The 17,236-nt window shown below is 36.8% G+C and overlaps 1 protein-coding gene across 2 annotated transcripts in view; it reads right to left on the bottom strand.

The window, feature by feature from the left end:
• Positions 1 to 1,155: 1,155 nt before the first annotated feature.
• The window catches only part of Zdhhc21 (zinc finger DHHC-type palmitoyltransferase 21), a 65,126-nt gene continuing 49,045 nt past the window's right edge, over positions 1,156 to 17,236 (bottom strand). For both annotated transcript variants that reach the window (XM_055629774.1, XM_055629783.1), the window contains 2 exons: positions 9,802 to 9,845; positions 1,156 to 9,312 (listed from right to left, as the gene is read on the bottom strand). In XM_055629774.1, the coding sequence (XP_055485749.1) occupies positions 9,180 to 9,312; positions 9,802 to 9,845 (177 nt within the window). In that variant the 3' untranslated portion in view covers positions 1,156 to 9,179. The remainder of the gene's footprint in view (positions 9,313 to 9,801; positions 9,846 to 17,236) is intronic.

Here is a 17,236-nt window from a genome sequence, read left to right as displayed (position 1 = left end):
CCTCTGATACTTCTAACAAAGATTTCATTGTTTTGGATGTATGTCTGTTTTGCTTATGTGTACACACGCCTGTGTGCGGCTACCTGCAGAGGGCAGGAGAGGGTGTCAGATCCTCAGGAAATGGCATTACCCAGCTGTTGGCTGCTAGAAACCAAACTCATGTCCTTTTCAAGAGCAAAAAGCACTCCTAACTACAGAGTCATCTCCCTATCCCCTTTTTTAGAATACAGTAAATATTAATAAAGATAACATGTAAAAACACTAGTATCTGCAAAAGTTTTTATAACTATTAAAGTGGCCTGAGGCTAGAACATAAAAAGTATTGTAATGTATCCCTGCTGAGCAAATGCTGCTTTGAATTAGAAACAAAAAATGTGAACAAAACCAGGCAAAAGTTTTATGGTCTTTGAAAGTGTTAGGAGGCAATGAGTGATTCAGTGTACCAAACACAGCAAAGTTTATAGTCGTATCTACAAGTGATATTAATATAGAATATTTGTTAAAATTGCATTTCTGTAAAAAAGTGTAAGGGTTGCAAAGGATAAAAGTTATTCACTCTTTTATCCCCAGGACAACATGACAGGTCACCTGTGTGGGCCTGACACGCTTGTATTCAGCTTGTTCTCACTAATGTACTCTGTGTTCACAGCAAGAGGCTCTTTGAGGCTTGGACACGTGTCCACAGAAGCCATTAAAGTCTGTGTAAGCAATGTCCTAAGACCATAGGCTTCCAAAACCACAAGCAGTGCCTACACTGACTCTTCTCCACACTTCACTATGTGTAAGCTATCCCTCATAGCATAACACAAGTATGAGGCAGCCGAATGTGGAAACCTGGATGAGCTCTAAAGTAATACGCCTACCTACGAATACTGTCAATTTTAAAACACATTTATGTATATAGGATGGATGTGTGTGTGTGTGTGTGTACCTAGTTTTTCTTGAATATGTAATGAATTCTGTGATTATGAAAGAAGAGCCTAGGCCACTAATTTTAAATATCCAAATGGCACAAAGTTTGTGGTGTTTGTGTGTACATGTGCATGCATGCATGTTTGTGTGTGTGTGTGTGTGTGTTACAACATTGTAGTTATAAGATCCAGAATTTGGGTAGATTTTAATAAATAGGGAGGCAAGAGGATAAAAACACTCCTATGTTTTTCAAAAATATTTATTTAAAAATAAGATTTCTAAAAATACAGTACATAGTACATATCAAGAAGTAAAAATTCCACAATTTAAATTAAAAGCAACTTGCAAAGAAAACAGAATATTACATGAATAAAACAAAACCACTAAAATAAATTAAAAGCAATGTTGTTCTTAAGGTAGATACATAGTTCATTTTCATCTGAAGAACCAGTGTAGACATCTCATCTAAACAAATAAGTACATCTCACAGTTCCCACCCAGCATCAGCTTTCTCCCTCTCCTCAAAGTACTCATAATTCTCTTACCCACTCTCTTCCTTATTACTCCTAGCACTAGAAATGTTAGTGAAGATTTTCTTAAGGTAAGAGACAAAACGAAACAGCAGGCGAGGCAGACAAACGGCCCTCAGACTTACACCCAGCAAGTTTTACCACAGGGTCTTCCTAGACACCTACAGTACACACTATTATTAAAATTCCAGAAGAATCTTTCGTTTAGAAATATTTGAGAACTAGGGCTGACAGCAAATTTTAGGAACATCAAATGTCACAGGTATAGAGAAGTGATTAAACTTGCTGGACTAATTCCAGACACACAGCTGCTCATCTATCGGGGTCCATGCTGACTGTTTTCCTTGGGCTTGCGACCCATTCATCTGAACACCTATGACTGGGATGGATTTCTTCCTTCTGTATCTTCAGGTTTGTTGTTTTGTTTTCCCAATCTACATTAATTTTTCTTTGCTTTTTAATAATCACACCAGGAGACAGTAAGCAGTGGTAAATTCTCTCCTACCTCTCCCTACTTGGGAAAAATTATTACAGTCAGCCTTTTACACAAAGGACAAGCAGTGGGATTATTAAGAATCAATCCAGTGGCAACACACTCACAGGAGACAGTACGGCCCCATCCCCTGCTTTCTCTCTTATTTGCTCATCTGTACACATGTCATGTACATGAACTCAAGTCACCTTCCAAGTTTTAGGCTTGATTCATTTTTCCATTCAGAATTCACTGCAAAACCATATACTGTATCAACATTTAAGGAGACAGAGACTAAAGCTGATGGGAACAACACAATCATTTTTAGTTTGATTGTCTACCTTCCCAGCCACCTGCACTGTTGCTTCCTTGCCTGAGTGATCAGCCATGGCAGCTTCTGTTTTGAGGAGACTCTGATGAGTGTGTCAGAGCTTCAGGGAAGAACAGGGAAGCCAGTCATACCTGGTAGTATTACACCTGTACAAGTCCATCCACAGGAGCGTGGTCTGCCAGTAGTGTAAAATCACTACAACAGTTAGTAAACCAGTCTTACTCTCATTTTCATGTACAGTAAGCAGCAGCACTAAAATTGCTTTTGATGTTGCAAAGTTCAACTGTCTATTGGGGTGTTTGCTTAAATCAAGGTACCTTTGCACTTCCTATTGGAAAAGTATATGTGTGTGCATGTGTGTGATTTACATGTTTTTTTTAATGTGTCTTTTAATTTCATCTTATTTTCAAAATAGGCAAATACCTGTATCTTTATTTAAAGCCATTAAGGATTATGCCCTCCCCCCCACACACATGGAGATGCGAAATTCTTGACTTGTAATTAAAAATGGATCCATTATTTGCCCTTTATTTTAGCATTTGGTTGAGAATCACTAAAAGTGTCCAGTAGAATACTTTGCTTATAGAAATAAGTTTTTCTTCATTGCTGAAGTAAAACCAAAAATTAAAACCTTTTGAAAAGTGATTCAATTATCTTTAGTAGCTTCAGCCTACTAAAATACCTTATAAAGTAGCCACACTACATTAAAGTACAAAATTGAAACCCACACTAATGTGCATAAATAAACTGAATAAAAAATAAGTCTAACTAAGAATCATTTTCAATTGACCCTGCTAAAAGTTCCATCAATTAGACCGTTTATTCACTTCTTCAGACACAGATGTGAAAAGGTAACTCTCAGTCAATCAAAAGGAAAATTAATTCTTTGGTTCAAGAATTAAAAATGTAACTCAATGCTAGCATGAATAGCACCAGGATGTTTTAGTTGCTCAGGCACGAGTAGGTTAAAATATCAACCATCCACACTAGCTGGGACACAGAGGTAACAGAAGGCAGACAGGTCTTCCTTCTGACTGACAGCCTCCTAACTACAGTCCCTGTGCTGAGTGGACCGGGCAAGCACAGCTACAAAGGAGACAAGCCTGTGGTTACAGCTGGTTGGGCTATATCTTTCCATATAAAGCTATTGAGATGAAAGATGTTTTATATGTGTAATTAGTTAATTGCACAGTTGAATAACTATGGGAAGCATTACCCGTACACAGGAGGAAATGAACTAGAAAAGCCAACAGAAACAAAGACCTCAAGGGTCTCAAAAACACCAAGATTTCGATCTTTAAAGTGTAAACCATCCTTCATTACTAAGTTGTTGACAAAGTATTCTTTCTTTGCCATAAGAAACTCCTAAAACAGGTTCCAGGTTGTTGTTTTTTCTTCAAACTTTGGGCAAGCTATCTTTTCTCCTCTGTATTACATAGATGTACTTCCATGTTATTTTTGACATGTGCATGCTAAAAATGCTAACATATCCTCCACACTTATCTGAAATAAAAAAAACCTCTCAAGAGCACCTGTGCAGCTGAAAAGAAACAGCGATGTGAGATTAAACAACTCAAGCCAAATGCTTCCCAGAATGACTGTGCACATATACACACAGAATGCACGTGCACACACGTATGTATGTGCCAATGACTCTTACAGTAACATGGCGTCCTCATCTCCATGAGGAGATGGCGGACAGTGCTGTTATTACAGCCCCGTCTCTACTCATCTCTTGCAGAGCTGCCGATCACTCATGTCCACTTAGCCAACTCTCCATCTTACTAATGTCCCCTACTTTCCTTATCCAGTTTTTGGCAATTCACTACTTATTGGTACCTGTACTCAAGGGTAGACATGGAGGAAAAGCTGTAACATAGTAAAAGATATGATAATGAAAAATCAGCAATACCAATGACATAAGAACTTTAAGCACTTAGCCAAGCACAGCAGAATATGCCTGTAATCACAGAACTTGGGTGGCAAAGGTAGGAGGATTCTGAATTCAAAGCTGGTGAAACCCTGTCTCCAAATAATAATGATAATAATAATAAATTATTAATAATTTGCTGCAAATTATCACTAGCAGATAATATTGCCACATCTAAAGAACTGATAAAAATGTTATTGGTTTTAACAAAATGGCTTCTAGAAAATAAATTTTGTTTAAAAAAAATACACAAAGATAATGGAAGAAGTGAGAAAATTCACTTCTAAAGTTAAACCATCACCATCACAAAGGTAGCAGAAATGCTAAATATTGGTTTATACAGTCAGTGACAATACTGTGATAAAATACTTCATGTGAACAGCTTCTAACACTTTCCCATGTTCTACTACAGAATACTGTAGAATCTACGAACAGCTAAACATGAATTATACTAACATTTTTATTTGTATATTCTGAGCATGGTACCTACAACAGAAGGCAACGACAGATGTGGGTACTGAATCATACATTCACTCATTAGCTAATTACATGGTCAATAACATGTAAGCACACCAAGTTTACAGGACTTGCTAACTACACCTGCCAATGCTTGTAATTTTCTAAGCATTAGCAGCAGTGGACGAAAGTCTAATGTTTGAACTATTGGTAAGTTAGATAATATTTGTAATAACTCCCAGTATATGTATGTATAGTAGAGGTTATGTCAGATTTACATAACGAAGTACTATAGTTTAGTGAACTGTAGCTAGGTTATCTACTGACACGTGTCATACAAGAGAACTACCCAGAGAACAATCTAGACGGAAAGCAGCATATGCTAATGAATATTAGTGCTGTATTTAGCCACTGCAAGACAAGTTGTGATTTTTTTTTTTTTTTTTTTTTTTTTTTTTAGCAACACATGTAAGAACATTCAAACTACACATGACCTAATAAAGAAAACTATGTGGCTTTCATCTAAATGCATTTGTATCTCCTGTTTGGAAGTGTGTTCTCAATTTGAGTCTTTGTGAGTAGTGTTTAGAATTAATACATCTTTTGAGCAAAACAGTTAGTTACTTGTATGGAAGTAACCCTAAGTTTCATTAAGAATAATGAGAATGGGGCTGGGCAAGATGGTGCAAACTTTTAATCCCAGCACTTGGGAGGCAGAGGCAGGTGGATCTCAGCCTGGTCTACAAAGCAAGTACAGGACACTCAAAGCTACACTGAGAAACTGTCTCAAAAAACAAAACAAACAAACAAAAAATAATTAAAATGAGCCGCCATCCTGAATGGAGCTCCCTCCTTACATTAGTGAAATGTTCTGAGACGTTTGACTCAGTTCTTCTGCATCTCATGTAGCTTATGGTCGATATCCTCTCCCTGTCTTTTCCTGATTCGGGGCCTCTTGTGCACTCTATCATTGAGGAATACCCCAGCCCCTACTTTATTACTATTAAAAGTAAGCTGTCTTCTGTAAAAGAGATTACTATTTAGCTACAATTTTAAATGGCTCTTTTACGTTAAATAAAATATTTAATACAAATTATAAGCAAATTGGGTTTTTATTTTTATGTCACATCACTAGCTTAGTAATTTGAAATTAAGTCTGGTTACAAAGTACCAAGACTCTTTAATAGATTGTTCAATGTTTAGAAGATTCTGAACTTTGTCCTTTGTTGCCTACACTGAGCTTATCCAATCAGATTTCAAAACACTGTGTGTGAGAGAGAATATGAAATGAATGACTAAATGATGCACGATGATGGGGGAAGAGTCATGAGTGTCAAGGCATGCTTGTGGGGTCAAAGGACGACTCTATGGAGCTAGATGTTTTGTTTGTTTGTTTGTTTGTTTGTTTGTTTTCTTCCCTGTTCACCTTTAACTGGTTTCAAGGGGCAAACTGTGGTCACCAGTCTTGTACAGCAAATACCTTTATGTGCTGAGCCATCTTACAGGCCCAAACTCTATTTGTTTACAAGTGTAACTGCAGCCTAGTATTAATATTGTAACTCCAGAAGCCCAAGAAATGACTTTGCTAGTGCAAAAATATCACTTAACACACATTTTGCTAAAATTAAATGTGATGTTTATAAATACTTTTATGCATTATCTAGACAAAGCAGAAATCTCATTGCTCCATTGCTTTCTAATACTCCACACATGTAGTTATTCCCATGGTTATTCAGTGTGACAAATGAAGTGGCTACTGAATCAACAGGTTTAACTCTGATTGAGGTTTTTTTAAAAAAGCAAAGAAAAAATAGTACTATTAACCAATTACTAATTATTTTAAGGCAACTGAGCCTCTGTTTGTGTGTGTTTGTGTGTCTCTCTGTGTGTATGAGTGTAGGGGGACCATTCCAAAATTGAACTGAAAAAAAATGTTTTAATACTCAGTGAAACACATTAGATAACATAGTTACCACAGCAACTGTAATAAATGTTTTGTTTTGTAATGACATAGTATTTATATAAGTTTTTATAATGCTAACAAATTAAGTTGCCAAAATAAGGGTTAAAGTAAAATTATTGAAACAGCTTATCCTAATCTAAATTTGTGATTGACAGTAAAAAGTGTACACAAATATACAAACATGAAGCCACGCAGTTTACCTAGAAGGAACATCACCAACAATAACACATTCATTTTCAATTTTTATAAAACTTTACACTTTTATACATATGTTCCCGTAAGTGTGTATGTACCTCTGGCATGTTCACAGATTGGCGATACAACCCACAAATGGGACAGTAAAAGCCTCTAGAGCCAGTATAATTACATCAATTAGCCAAAAGAGGGCGCAGAAAGAACACAGGAGCTTAATCCCTAGGAAATGGCCAACAGGCTTTTCTCTAGGAATCTAATAGTGATTACAAACCCCTCCATGGGGTTAGACATATACATTTGACAATACTGTATAAGTATATATAGCTATACTGCAATATAGATTCTTATGTAAATACATTGATAATAGCATTTCTGTAGCTCAAACTAGTGCATTAAGTCAAAAGACTTAAAGAAACCGCAGAGACGGATCGGGACCTGGGAGAGTACAGAGAAAGTAAAGATAATGTGCCCGAGAAGTGGTAAACCTAAGAAAACCAAGCTCACAGATTTCCAGTGCAGGAAAGAGACCATCCCCACTACCTTGTCTCAGAGCTACTGCTGCTCCAGAAGCATAAGCAAGTCTACACGGCTCCATTTTTAGGCCTTCATTTGGCTCTGCTATGGATGATCCAGGTCTTGTGTGAATGGAAAAAATATATATATATATTCTGAAGGCATTCAGCTTCTATCTCCCTACATTATATATACATCACTTCTTTGAGTAACTGTCATCAGCCAATTTAGTCAATCAGCTTGCACAAAATCCAACTCCTTTGCCTAAAATAAACATACTAATCTTATGTTTCCTAACCTTTAAAAATGTTTCTTATATTACTTACAATTGTCTTAGCACCAATAAATATTTTCATCTGCCACTTCTAAGTTTTTAAATAATAAACATAATTAAAACATGAAAATATGGTATTAATATTTCTGAGAAGAGCTTATTCTATTCAGAATATTTTATAAGACATTTACAGTGTCTGAAAAAAACTAGCCACAGTATTAGTTGACTGGCCAATAATAACCTCTGTTTCACTATTTCCCAGCTATGATTTCTTACTTTACAACTACCTATAAGAAAAGTATGTATATGGTTAAAGATTGGTAGATTCGTTCAATATTCTTTTCAGGGGAAAGGTCACCAAGCACACACACTTTTCAAACATATGGATTTGCAGTATTCTAAATGAAAAAATTAAATCATACAAAATGTCTTTGTATACAAAAAGGCTCATATTTGTTAAGGGACCATCACTACCATAGATCATTCTATTTTAAGATAACTTCCTGACATCAGCTTTTAATAAAAGGTCTTTAGAGTAAATTACAACTGGCCAATGGGAATTCAATTTCAACTTGGATGATTACTGGTATATAAATTTAGTGATCTACTTTTACACTTTGATAGGAGTTGACCAGCATCTGTTATATAATAAACCTCCAATGTGTACAGTGAGATATACTAGCAGATAAATAAAAGTATACATACTTTAAAAGCACAGCATCTTTCTCTATATTGTATATTACACACCATCCAATTTAACATTTTAAAACACCTATCTGCATTCTAATATAACTGCACTTGAAGAAGTAACTGGAATTATTGCAAACCTCCTACCCTTTTCAGTCATTAGAATCTTAGGGTAAAATAGGAATATATGCCCGACTGGTCACAAATTTCTCCTGGGAACAAATATTCTAATTGCAATCAATAATTGCAGCAGAAAGGAAAATTAACTTCTCCTTTACATTAAGGTAGTAGTTGGTGCATCGCACGAGTGGTGTCTTAGTTCACTTTTGATGAGTAGGAAAAAAGAAAGCAGCAGAGCGCTGCTCCTAGGCAAGCACTGCCCTTTGTTGTTCACTCGTATGCTGCATTTTAAAAACCCTGCAGCACATATAAAAGGAGTAGTAATAACATTTTAACTTAGATCCCAAAAATAAAATTTACACATAAGAAAGTGTATCAAGTTTTGAAAAACTGAAGAATTAAATTTAAATTTGGTTAGTACTGCTTAAAGGTAAACATTAAACATCTCAAATTTCCATAAGTTAAGTTTTAAAGTACTGAGAATACTGAAGGAAATTTATGTACAATTATTTCATCCCAATCACTGCCTTTTGAGTTTAGTAACAGAAGCAGTTAAAGAAATCCCAGCGGAAGGCTAATTTGAAAGTAAACATGCTTTTAAAACTTAAATATAGATCTTGTATTAGTCCCACAACAGGATCAAGATCACTATTAAAATAAAGCCTGGGGCACATTATGATGCCTAAGATTGGTGGGTGGATTTTAATTGACTTGAAGACTGTCATAGTTCTATTCTCAGAAAACCTGTAACGCATTTCCAGCATGGAAGACCCATCTGTGCCCACCATCCATCTGTTTAGACGTGATTGGCAAAGTGGTAGGGAACTCGCAGTGGTTGCCTCTGCCTGAAAGGAATGAACCACAGGATCTTCCAACGAGTGCCAAAAACTTCTGAGAAGGTCTGCTGCCATGGCTTTCGGGGCCGCGATCTACAGAAGACAGCATTATTAGTGAAAGACAGCACTCCCATGGTGCACTTCAGTCAGCTAAAACAATACAGGTTGGCTGGGGATCCATTACTGGACTCTGATGCATTGTGTCTCAGCATCACAAATACAGCTTTTCTTTCAATGTGGCATGCAGCTGAGCTTCAGCTCTGGATAGCTAATATTGTATCTGCATCGTCAATCAACCTACGGTAACTTTGGAAGCAGAGGAGAGGCTCGGGGTAACAGAATGTGTGTCAACACAGTAGCAAATCTCTTTTGATGTACTTTCAGGACAAATAATTTGACTTACTTCTGTAAGTTTAAAAGCTCTCATGGCTGAAAGACCCCTACTTGAAGACTATCTAATTGGGCCTCAGACGGGACACCAAGAAAAAGCCTAGCTTCCTACTATTAACACATGCACACAATCCTCAAAGGCAGTCAGTTGTCTCTATTTTTAAATAAAATCACTACAGACTTTATACTTACATTTCTTCACAACAGTTTGACATCTTTTCAATAGATGTTGTATCCTAGTAAAAACAGAAAAATTATATTCAGATGTAACAAGTTTATCAATAGTTCTGTTTTATGGACTATGTAGGCATATCTAGAAAATATTCTAAAGACCTAACAAATTTATATATCTGCACACATCCTGAAGTCCGCTTAGAAAAATAAAATAAACATTCCATCATATCAAAAAACTAGGGACCTACAAAAATGTCAAGCACCTCTACCAGAACTATTCCATTTGATTATAACCTCTAGGACACCTGATTCCTTGGTAATTCTTTTAAAAGGCCAATTATTTCCATTTAACTCAATGTCTGCAAATATTAAAACGGCACCTAAATGCTATCGATGAATACAGAACTGCCAAGAGACAAAGAATGCTAGTAGTTCTGGGTTTTATAGGCTTCTATAAATATCAAAATTCAATACGGCAAATCTATAAACTGATCTTGTTACAGCATGTTTTAATAAGAAAATTAAAGTTAGATGATTAATATTCCTTAATATAAAACCAAAACAAAACATTTCTCTTTTTTCCCAACAAACAAACAAATCTTTACAACAATACCATTTTTCTGTGTGTTTTTACGAGGCTGTAACAAAGGCACAGAAGGAAATCACTTCAGCAGAAGACAGTTTTTCAAAGTGCTCATATCAAGCGGACAAACTGTTATGCTATCCAAACTGACAAACTGTTACAATATCCAAATACCCGACACAGAAATTGCTCAACCTTACAGTCAGGTAAAAATTTAAAATGTAAGCACACGTTAAAGCAATGAAAAGAAATATCTTTCAAATACGCAAAAACATGACATAAATCCTCACCATCTCCCTTTATCTGACCTTACTAACCTGTTCGCGTATGGCAGAAAGTGGAGTATGGCAACAATAACCAGAAATATTCATGGAAATACTTGAAGCTGCGGACATTCTTAGCTACATACAGAACTTTCCCCTCGTAGTTCTAACCCTTTACATTTAGTGATGCTGGGTGAGTGCTCATGACACACTGGGAGACATGCTGAACAAGCTGGTAGCCTCCAGAAGAGAGAAACAAATCTGATTTTTATGAGACTAGAAGCAAACAACAGTTTCAATTACAGCATTTTCTGAAGATTTACAAAAAGATGGCAGATTTGCTACATATTCCATATATGCTGATTTTTTTAAAATTATGCCTTGAATTTGACAATTCTGTAGAAAATAAGCTTCTTTTTGTTTTGTTGTGTAACTTCCTTCCCAAACAATATTTAATGTATCCCAAATGAAAACACAGTTTACAAATATATATCTTAAGCATTTAGAGCAGGGGCTCTCTCAAAGGGTCATGGTCCCCACAGGGAGGGAACAAACGACCTTTTCAGAGGGGTCTCCTAAAACCATCAGAAAACAGATAGTCACATTACAGTTCAAATCACAGAAAAATCAGTTATGAGGTAGCAAAGAAAATAACTTTGTAGTTGGAGGTCATCACAAGAGCAATGATATTAAAGGGTCACAGTGTTAGGAAGGTTGAGAACCACTGATTTAGAAGAAAACTAGGCTTCAGGTTCACATCTATAAAGGAAGTAGAGAAGGCCACTTGAATAGCCTTTTAGGGTGCAGATGTAGAAGGCCACTGCAAAGGAACCCACACCAAAGTGCAGGGGGAATGAACAGACAGAGTCACCACATGCTAGCTCTAGATTACTTTGGTTCTTTCTCATCCTTCCGAATGCTGCCACTCTTTAATACAGTTCCTCATGTTATGGTGACCCCCAACCATACAATTATTTTCGCTGTTACTTCATAATTGTAGTTGTGCTACTGCTGTGAATCATAACATAAATATCTGATAAGCAGGATATCTGATATGGGGCCCTTTTGACTCCCAAATGGGTCACGACCTACAGGTTGAGAACCACTGCTCTAAAGGTGTGTGAATGCCTGGAATACAGCCACTGACAACACCTTTATGCCTGAAAGCTATGTGAGGACAGGGTCCATCTACTGTGTCCATTAATACTGCGACAAGTTTTACTGAAGACGTTAGCTGTGGCCCTAAAAAGATTCAACTTTAAAGTCTCCAGAGTTAGCTTTCATGTATAGAAACCCTTTAACATATTCGGACATAAAAACTAAAACCATTTAAGTCATCATGAATAGACAGCTACTCTTTCAAAGGATGAGAAGTTTACTCTCTGTTATAAATAGGAGTTGGGAGGCTGGCCAAATTGATCTACTGTTTTTCTAGCATGGCAAATACTCAACTCTCTCTACCTCTGCCATGTAGAACACTGTTACCACAAAACAGCATGGAGTGTGTACCTGAGCACTAGAGCACAGTGAGTGCTCAGGCTGGAAGGCAGCAAGCACAGGAAAGCCAGATCTTACATTCACAAGCAGGCTGAAGTGCACAGGACAGACTGTCACTGCAGAGAAAGTAAAAACCATGCTATGCACAAGTGCTAAGTTAGGCTTAATTTACTTTGTTTTGTTTTACAATGTGGACAAATGTGGGATTTTTTTTTTTTTTAAGCATACTGAAAATACTCAACCTTTTAGTGGCACTAGAAAAGGACCAACACAACAAATGCTACAGAAGGAATATAAATACAACATACAGCCTCAGCTAGCTAGCAAATAAGCCATTCTCTCAGGAATATGAAAGCCCTACATTTACTGAGTGTTGCAACAGTTAGTTCTGAGAAATGTTTATGTCTAGAATGATCTAATGATCAAAACATCTAAAACTACAATCAGCCTGTATAACTGGGCAATACAAGACAATGCCTATCACCTCCCCCGAGGGGGGTGCAGCCTTACCAGGCCACAGATGAAGACAATTCAGCCAGTCTTGATGAGACCTGATAGTCTAGGGTCAGAAGGAAGGGGAGGAGGACCCCCCCATCAGTGGATTGGGGGAGGGGCATGGGAGGAGAAGTATGAGAGAGGCAGACAAGGGAGGGGAGCTACAGATGGGATACAAAGTGAATAAATTATAATTAATAAAAAAATTAATTAATTAAAAAAAAGAAAAAACTTGTACTCTTTTAAAAAAAAAAAAAAAAAGCAAATCCAGAAAGATTTTTCAGAAACAGGTCTAATCTTGCCTATTCTCTTTTAATTCATTGTCTTCTCTTAACGGCTAATTCTCTTAATGGCTAATCTTAGCATAAAAAGAGATCCTTCAGAATCAGTGTAAAACTATGTTTGACTACAAGAGAAAACTATACCCTAACTAGCTGCTGAATTATGCCTGGAATGGAGAAAAAAAGAGATTCTTAACAGAAGGAAGATTGGAAAATTAGAGTGGGGTGCAGTATGACCGCCAAGAATTCATTACCAAAGGTCTCTTGATTACCAGTCTAACAGGGCTGAGAACCTAGCCCCCTGAGCCCAGAAGGCTGATAGCTAACTGCTCTTGCTTTGAGTTCATTCTCACCAAGCACCACTACCTGGCCACATATGTTGTCCTGTGAGGAAGATAATGTACAGAAGAGAGGCCTTAGATATACTGAACAACACATGAAGAATAAATAGTCCATTTGGTTCTAATAACTATCTTCAGAGTGTAAAAAAAAGTCCTTGCCTTTGTGCCTATTTAATTCTAGAAACACTTTCCAAAAAGAGTTACATACCAAACTTAAGACTTGACAAACGTTAAGGTGGCCGAGAGAGAGGCCCCTGAATACAGCTCCATATTGCCTTTCTGATCACCTGAGCTCTGCCCTCATGGTAGCCCTCACTGATCAGGATGCCTCTATGTTGCACAAAGCTACCTAACTTCATGACTCTATGGTGACTTACTGTATGCAGCCTTGGTAACACTGTTCAGGGAAGTTTTTGTAGTTCTAGATCATGTACCTGTTCTGTCTCTGGGTCCTCCTAATTGTAACTGCTCCATCTGACTGCTTACTAGTATATAAGCAGCATCACATTTAATTTTTAAAGATCTTTCTTAATTTAAAAAAATTAAGTGACTGTGTGTACTGTGGTGGTAGGTGGAGGAATGCACATGAATGAAGATGCTCATGGAGGCCAGGAAAAGGTGTCAGACTCCCCAGGGCTAGAGTTACAGGTGGTTACAAGCACCCGATAGAGGTGCTTGGACCAAATTCAGGATCTCTGCAAGAGCAGGACATCCCCCGAGCCATCTTTCTAATCCCTGTTTAACTTTAAAATCCAACACGCCTAGCAGAACAAGGTTATACAAAACAGGCACCTTTGTCTACATCTGCAGGACTGAATTAACTAGGCAAACCAGAAACAGCATAATTCTTTAATTTTTCAGTGTAAAAGCAGGGAAGTCCTGTTAACCTTTGTTCTCTCTCCACCCAGAACTCACTAGTTTACTCATTGGAAACAGAGAGTTCTTTAGCTTCCATTGCAAACAGAGAACCGGCTGTGTCTTTTATTTGAAATGTGAAGCTCACATAAAATTTTATCAATCACAGGACAATGGTGGAAAGGCAGAAGTCTTTACATTTGTAGCCACCAAAAATCTTTTTCCAAAATAATTTCTCTGCTTTTCTTCATCAAACCACCATCTGGCTATACAAAATTGGTAAGAAATTGAAACTCCACATCTCAATTTCCAAATAGGAATGCTTACCTCCTATGTTTTTGTGAGATTTAAATGGATAAGTATATATTAAAACTCCTAATAAATGCACAATGAGTGAAAAATCCTCATTTTTATTAAATGTTTTTATTACGCACTTCCAGATGCTTATGAAAAAACAGTATCTCAATTATATCAGTTACTCAAATTATGTTTAATCAAAAGTTTATTATGAAAGACAGACAACAGGAGACCATTATGTAATCACAAGGGGCTTAAAATTAGTCATAAAGTAAAAACTCCAAATTATATAAACCAGTGTTCATTCACTCATCTATTTATATAACTATAAGCTACATGACAAAGTCTTTATGAAAAAGAAAGCTGATGGTCAGCAAAGGTATCCACACATACAAAGAAACTAGACAGTCACAGATGCAGGCCACAGAGGGTGACAAGACTGTAACCATACAGCCACATGCAGGCCACAGAGGGTGACTGTGCTGAAAATGTTTTATAAGTAACCTCATGGTCACCAGAACAGCTGAAAGAACTGAAAATCTATGCTTACAGTCAAGACCCAAACTCAACAATTTTTGTATTTTAACACAAAAATTATATTTTTGATGAGGTTTCTGGTTATCAACAGAAAGCAAATTAGGGAATTGAATGTGCCTTTGGCTAGGGTTTGGGAGCTCACCAACAAACCAATAGAATGTGAAAGCTACAGAGACACTTGGCTCCCTTTGGCAAAGATCGAACATCAGTAAGTACAAGATCCACGCTTCTAAACTTTTACGATGCTTTAAAATTAGGTTAAATATTCCATGAATTCAGATCGTGAAATGATAAAATCAGTTTCTGGGGAAAACCACCAAGTAATAGTAACACATAAAATGTCTAGCAACACAGCAACATAAAGTATCTCTACACTCAGTAGTAACCCTTTAAGAAGTCTATGCCCTAACTATCTTAGCAGCATTATCAAAACACATTTAAATGATTTCCACCTTTTACATTCATTTGAGTGTTTCAGGCGGTCTACCACACTGAGCAAAGAGAAGTGAGGTAGAGAAACACTTCTGCTCAGGGAAACATTTATACGTCATTCAATTTCACACATGATTTTGGTTACTACAAAAAAGGAAAAACTAGTCTCTATAATTCTTTATTATATCCACATAGAAACAAATATGTCCAATATTAACATAGAACATGAAAAGCATCTAAGAAACATGATAAATTTTGGCAAATTTTTTAGGGTTTTAAGAATGCACTGAGGAAATATGTTATATAATTTTACAATTGGAAATGCTGCATTAGAAATACATTTATTTTATTTAAAAATACATAACTTAGAAAGGAAAGCAAAAAATTTCAAAGATCTCCCTTTAAAGTGAGCTATAAAGATCTGCATATGTGTAAATCCTGGCTGCAAGCTAAGTACTCTAAGCATGATTTACAACGAGACTGGACTAACTCACTTCGCTGATTCACTAATATTTGGCCAAACTCAATTATAAAGATCTCAAAACTCAATTACGATTTTAGGCCTAGATTTCTGGACACATATTTTTTAAATCTACTAATTGATTAATAAAATGTAATTTAATAGCTAATGTTCTTTCATCTGATTTAACATTCTGAATATAAGATACTTTTCAATACATAAGATTAACCCCAGTTAAAATTATGTCACTGTCTTGGTCACAATTCCCTTGCTTAAAAATCAAAACATTTAATTGGGGCTTGCTTCCCTTTGCAGAGGAACACGGTAAAAAGCATAAGAGCACGTAAGCACTCATGGCACTGGAGTCGTAGCTGAGAGTTCTACATGCTGAGAAAGAGAGAGAGAGAAAGAGAGGGAGGAGGTAGGGAGGGGGAAGGAAAGAGAGAAAAAAAAAAACTGGGCCTGGCATGGGCTTTTGAAAGCTCAAAGCCCACCCGTACCGACACACTTCCTCCAAGGCTCTACCTCTTAATCCTTCTAATCCAGTCAAAGAGTTCTACTCCCTAGTGACCAAGTATTCAAATATATGCACCTATAAGTCAACCATGCACTAATGATTCTTTCTATATTTAGGCAAATGCTGACTGAAAATCAAACATGGGCCAGTAGGTATTAAAAGAAATATTTTATCTGTAACAATTTTAAAAATTATCTTTCATATTTAACTAGAGTCCAATAGCATCTGTAAGACCAAAGGGAACAATCACTTGGAAAATTTAAGCTTTTACAAAGCTGCAGCTCAATACATCTTCCTCATCCTACCCCTAACCTCAGCACACTGAGCAAAACACTGAGCTCCAAAGACGATATAAGAAGCGAGCACACAAACTCCTGTGCCCAGCAAACTACAAAGTTTAGACAAAGTGTCAGAAGAGTGTCACAGCAGACAAAAGCTCCCTGTCAGGGCCTCCCCAGGGATGCTGGCCTGCTATTGGGCTTCCTGATTACATCCCATCTCTGTCACTGGAAACTGAACCAACTGGGCTGGCTACCCTGCTCTGTTAACACTGGAGCTACCCTGCAGACTTTCCTCCCCGCCTGGGACTGCTACTCCTTACCTCTGATGTCAGTTACATCAATAACATCGTAACTGTCCACTTCCTTCAGTACAAGAGCAAAAACCTCAGTAAGGGCTGCTAAGATAACTTGTTACCTAAATAAAGAATGCATCAAAGCCAACTGCTTCTGTAAAAATGGCTTCCAATGTTAATTCAGTTGAGCACATAACACATACATTTAAAATCCTAATTTAGATCAAATCTGAAAATAAAGTAAATCACTAACATTTTGCTTTAGATTTACTAGAAATACCCAATTGTGTATTATGTATGATCCTTTAATTTTGGAAATAA

Source organism: Psammomys obesus, unplaced genomic scaffold (genome assembly GCF_907164565.1).
Source record: "Psammomys obesus unplaced genomic scaffold, mPsaObe1.curated_primary_1811, whole genome shotgun sequence".
Lineage (NCBI taxonomy): Eukaryota > Metazoa > Chordata > Mammalia > Rodentia > Muridae > Psammomys > Psammomys obesus.
The sequence above is the reverse complement of the archived record's forward strand: the minus strand, read 5'-3'. Positions and strand labels throughout refer to the sequence as shown.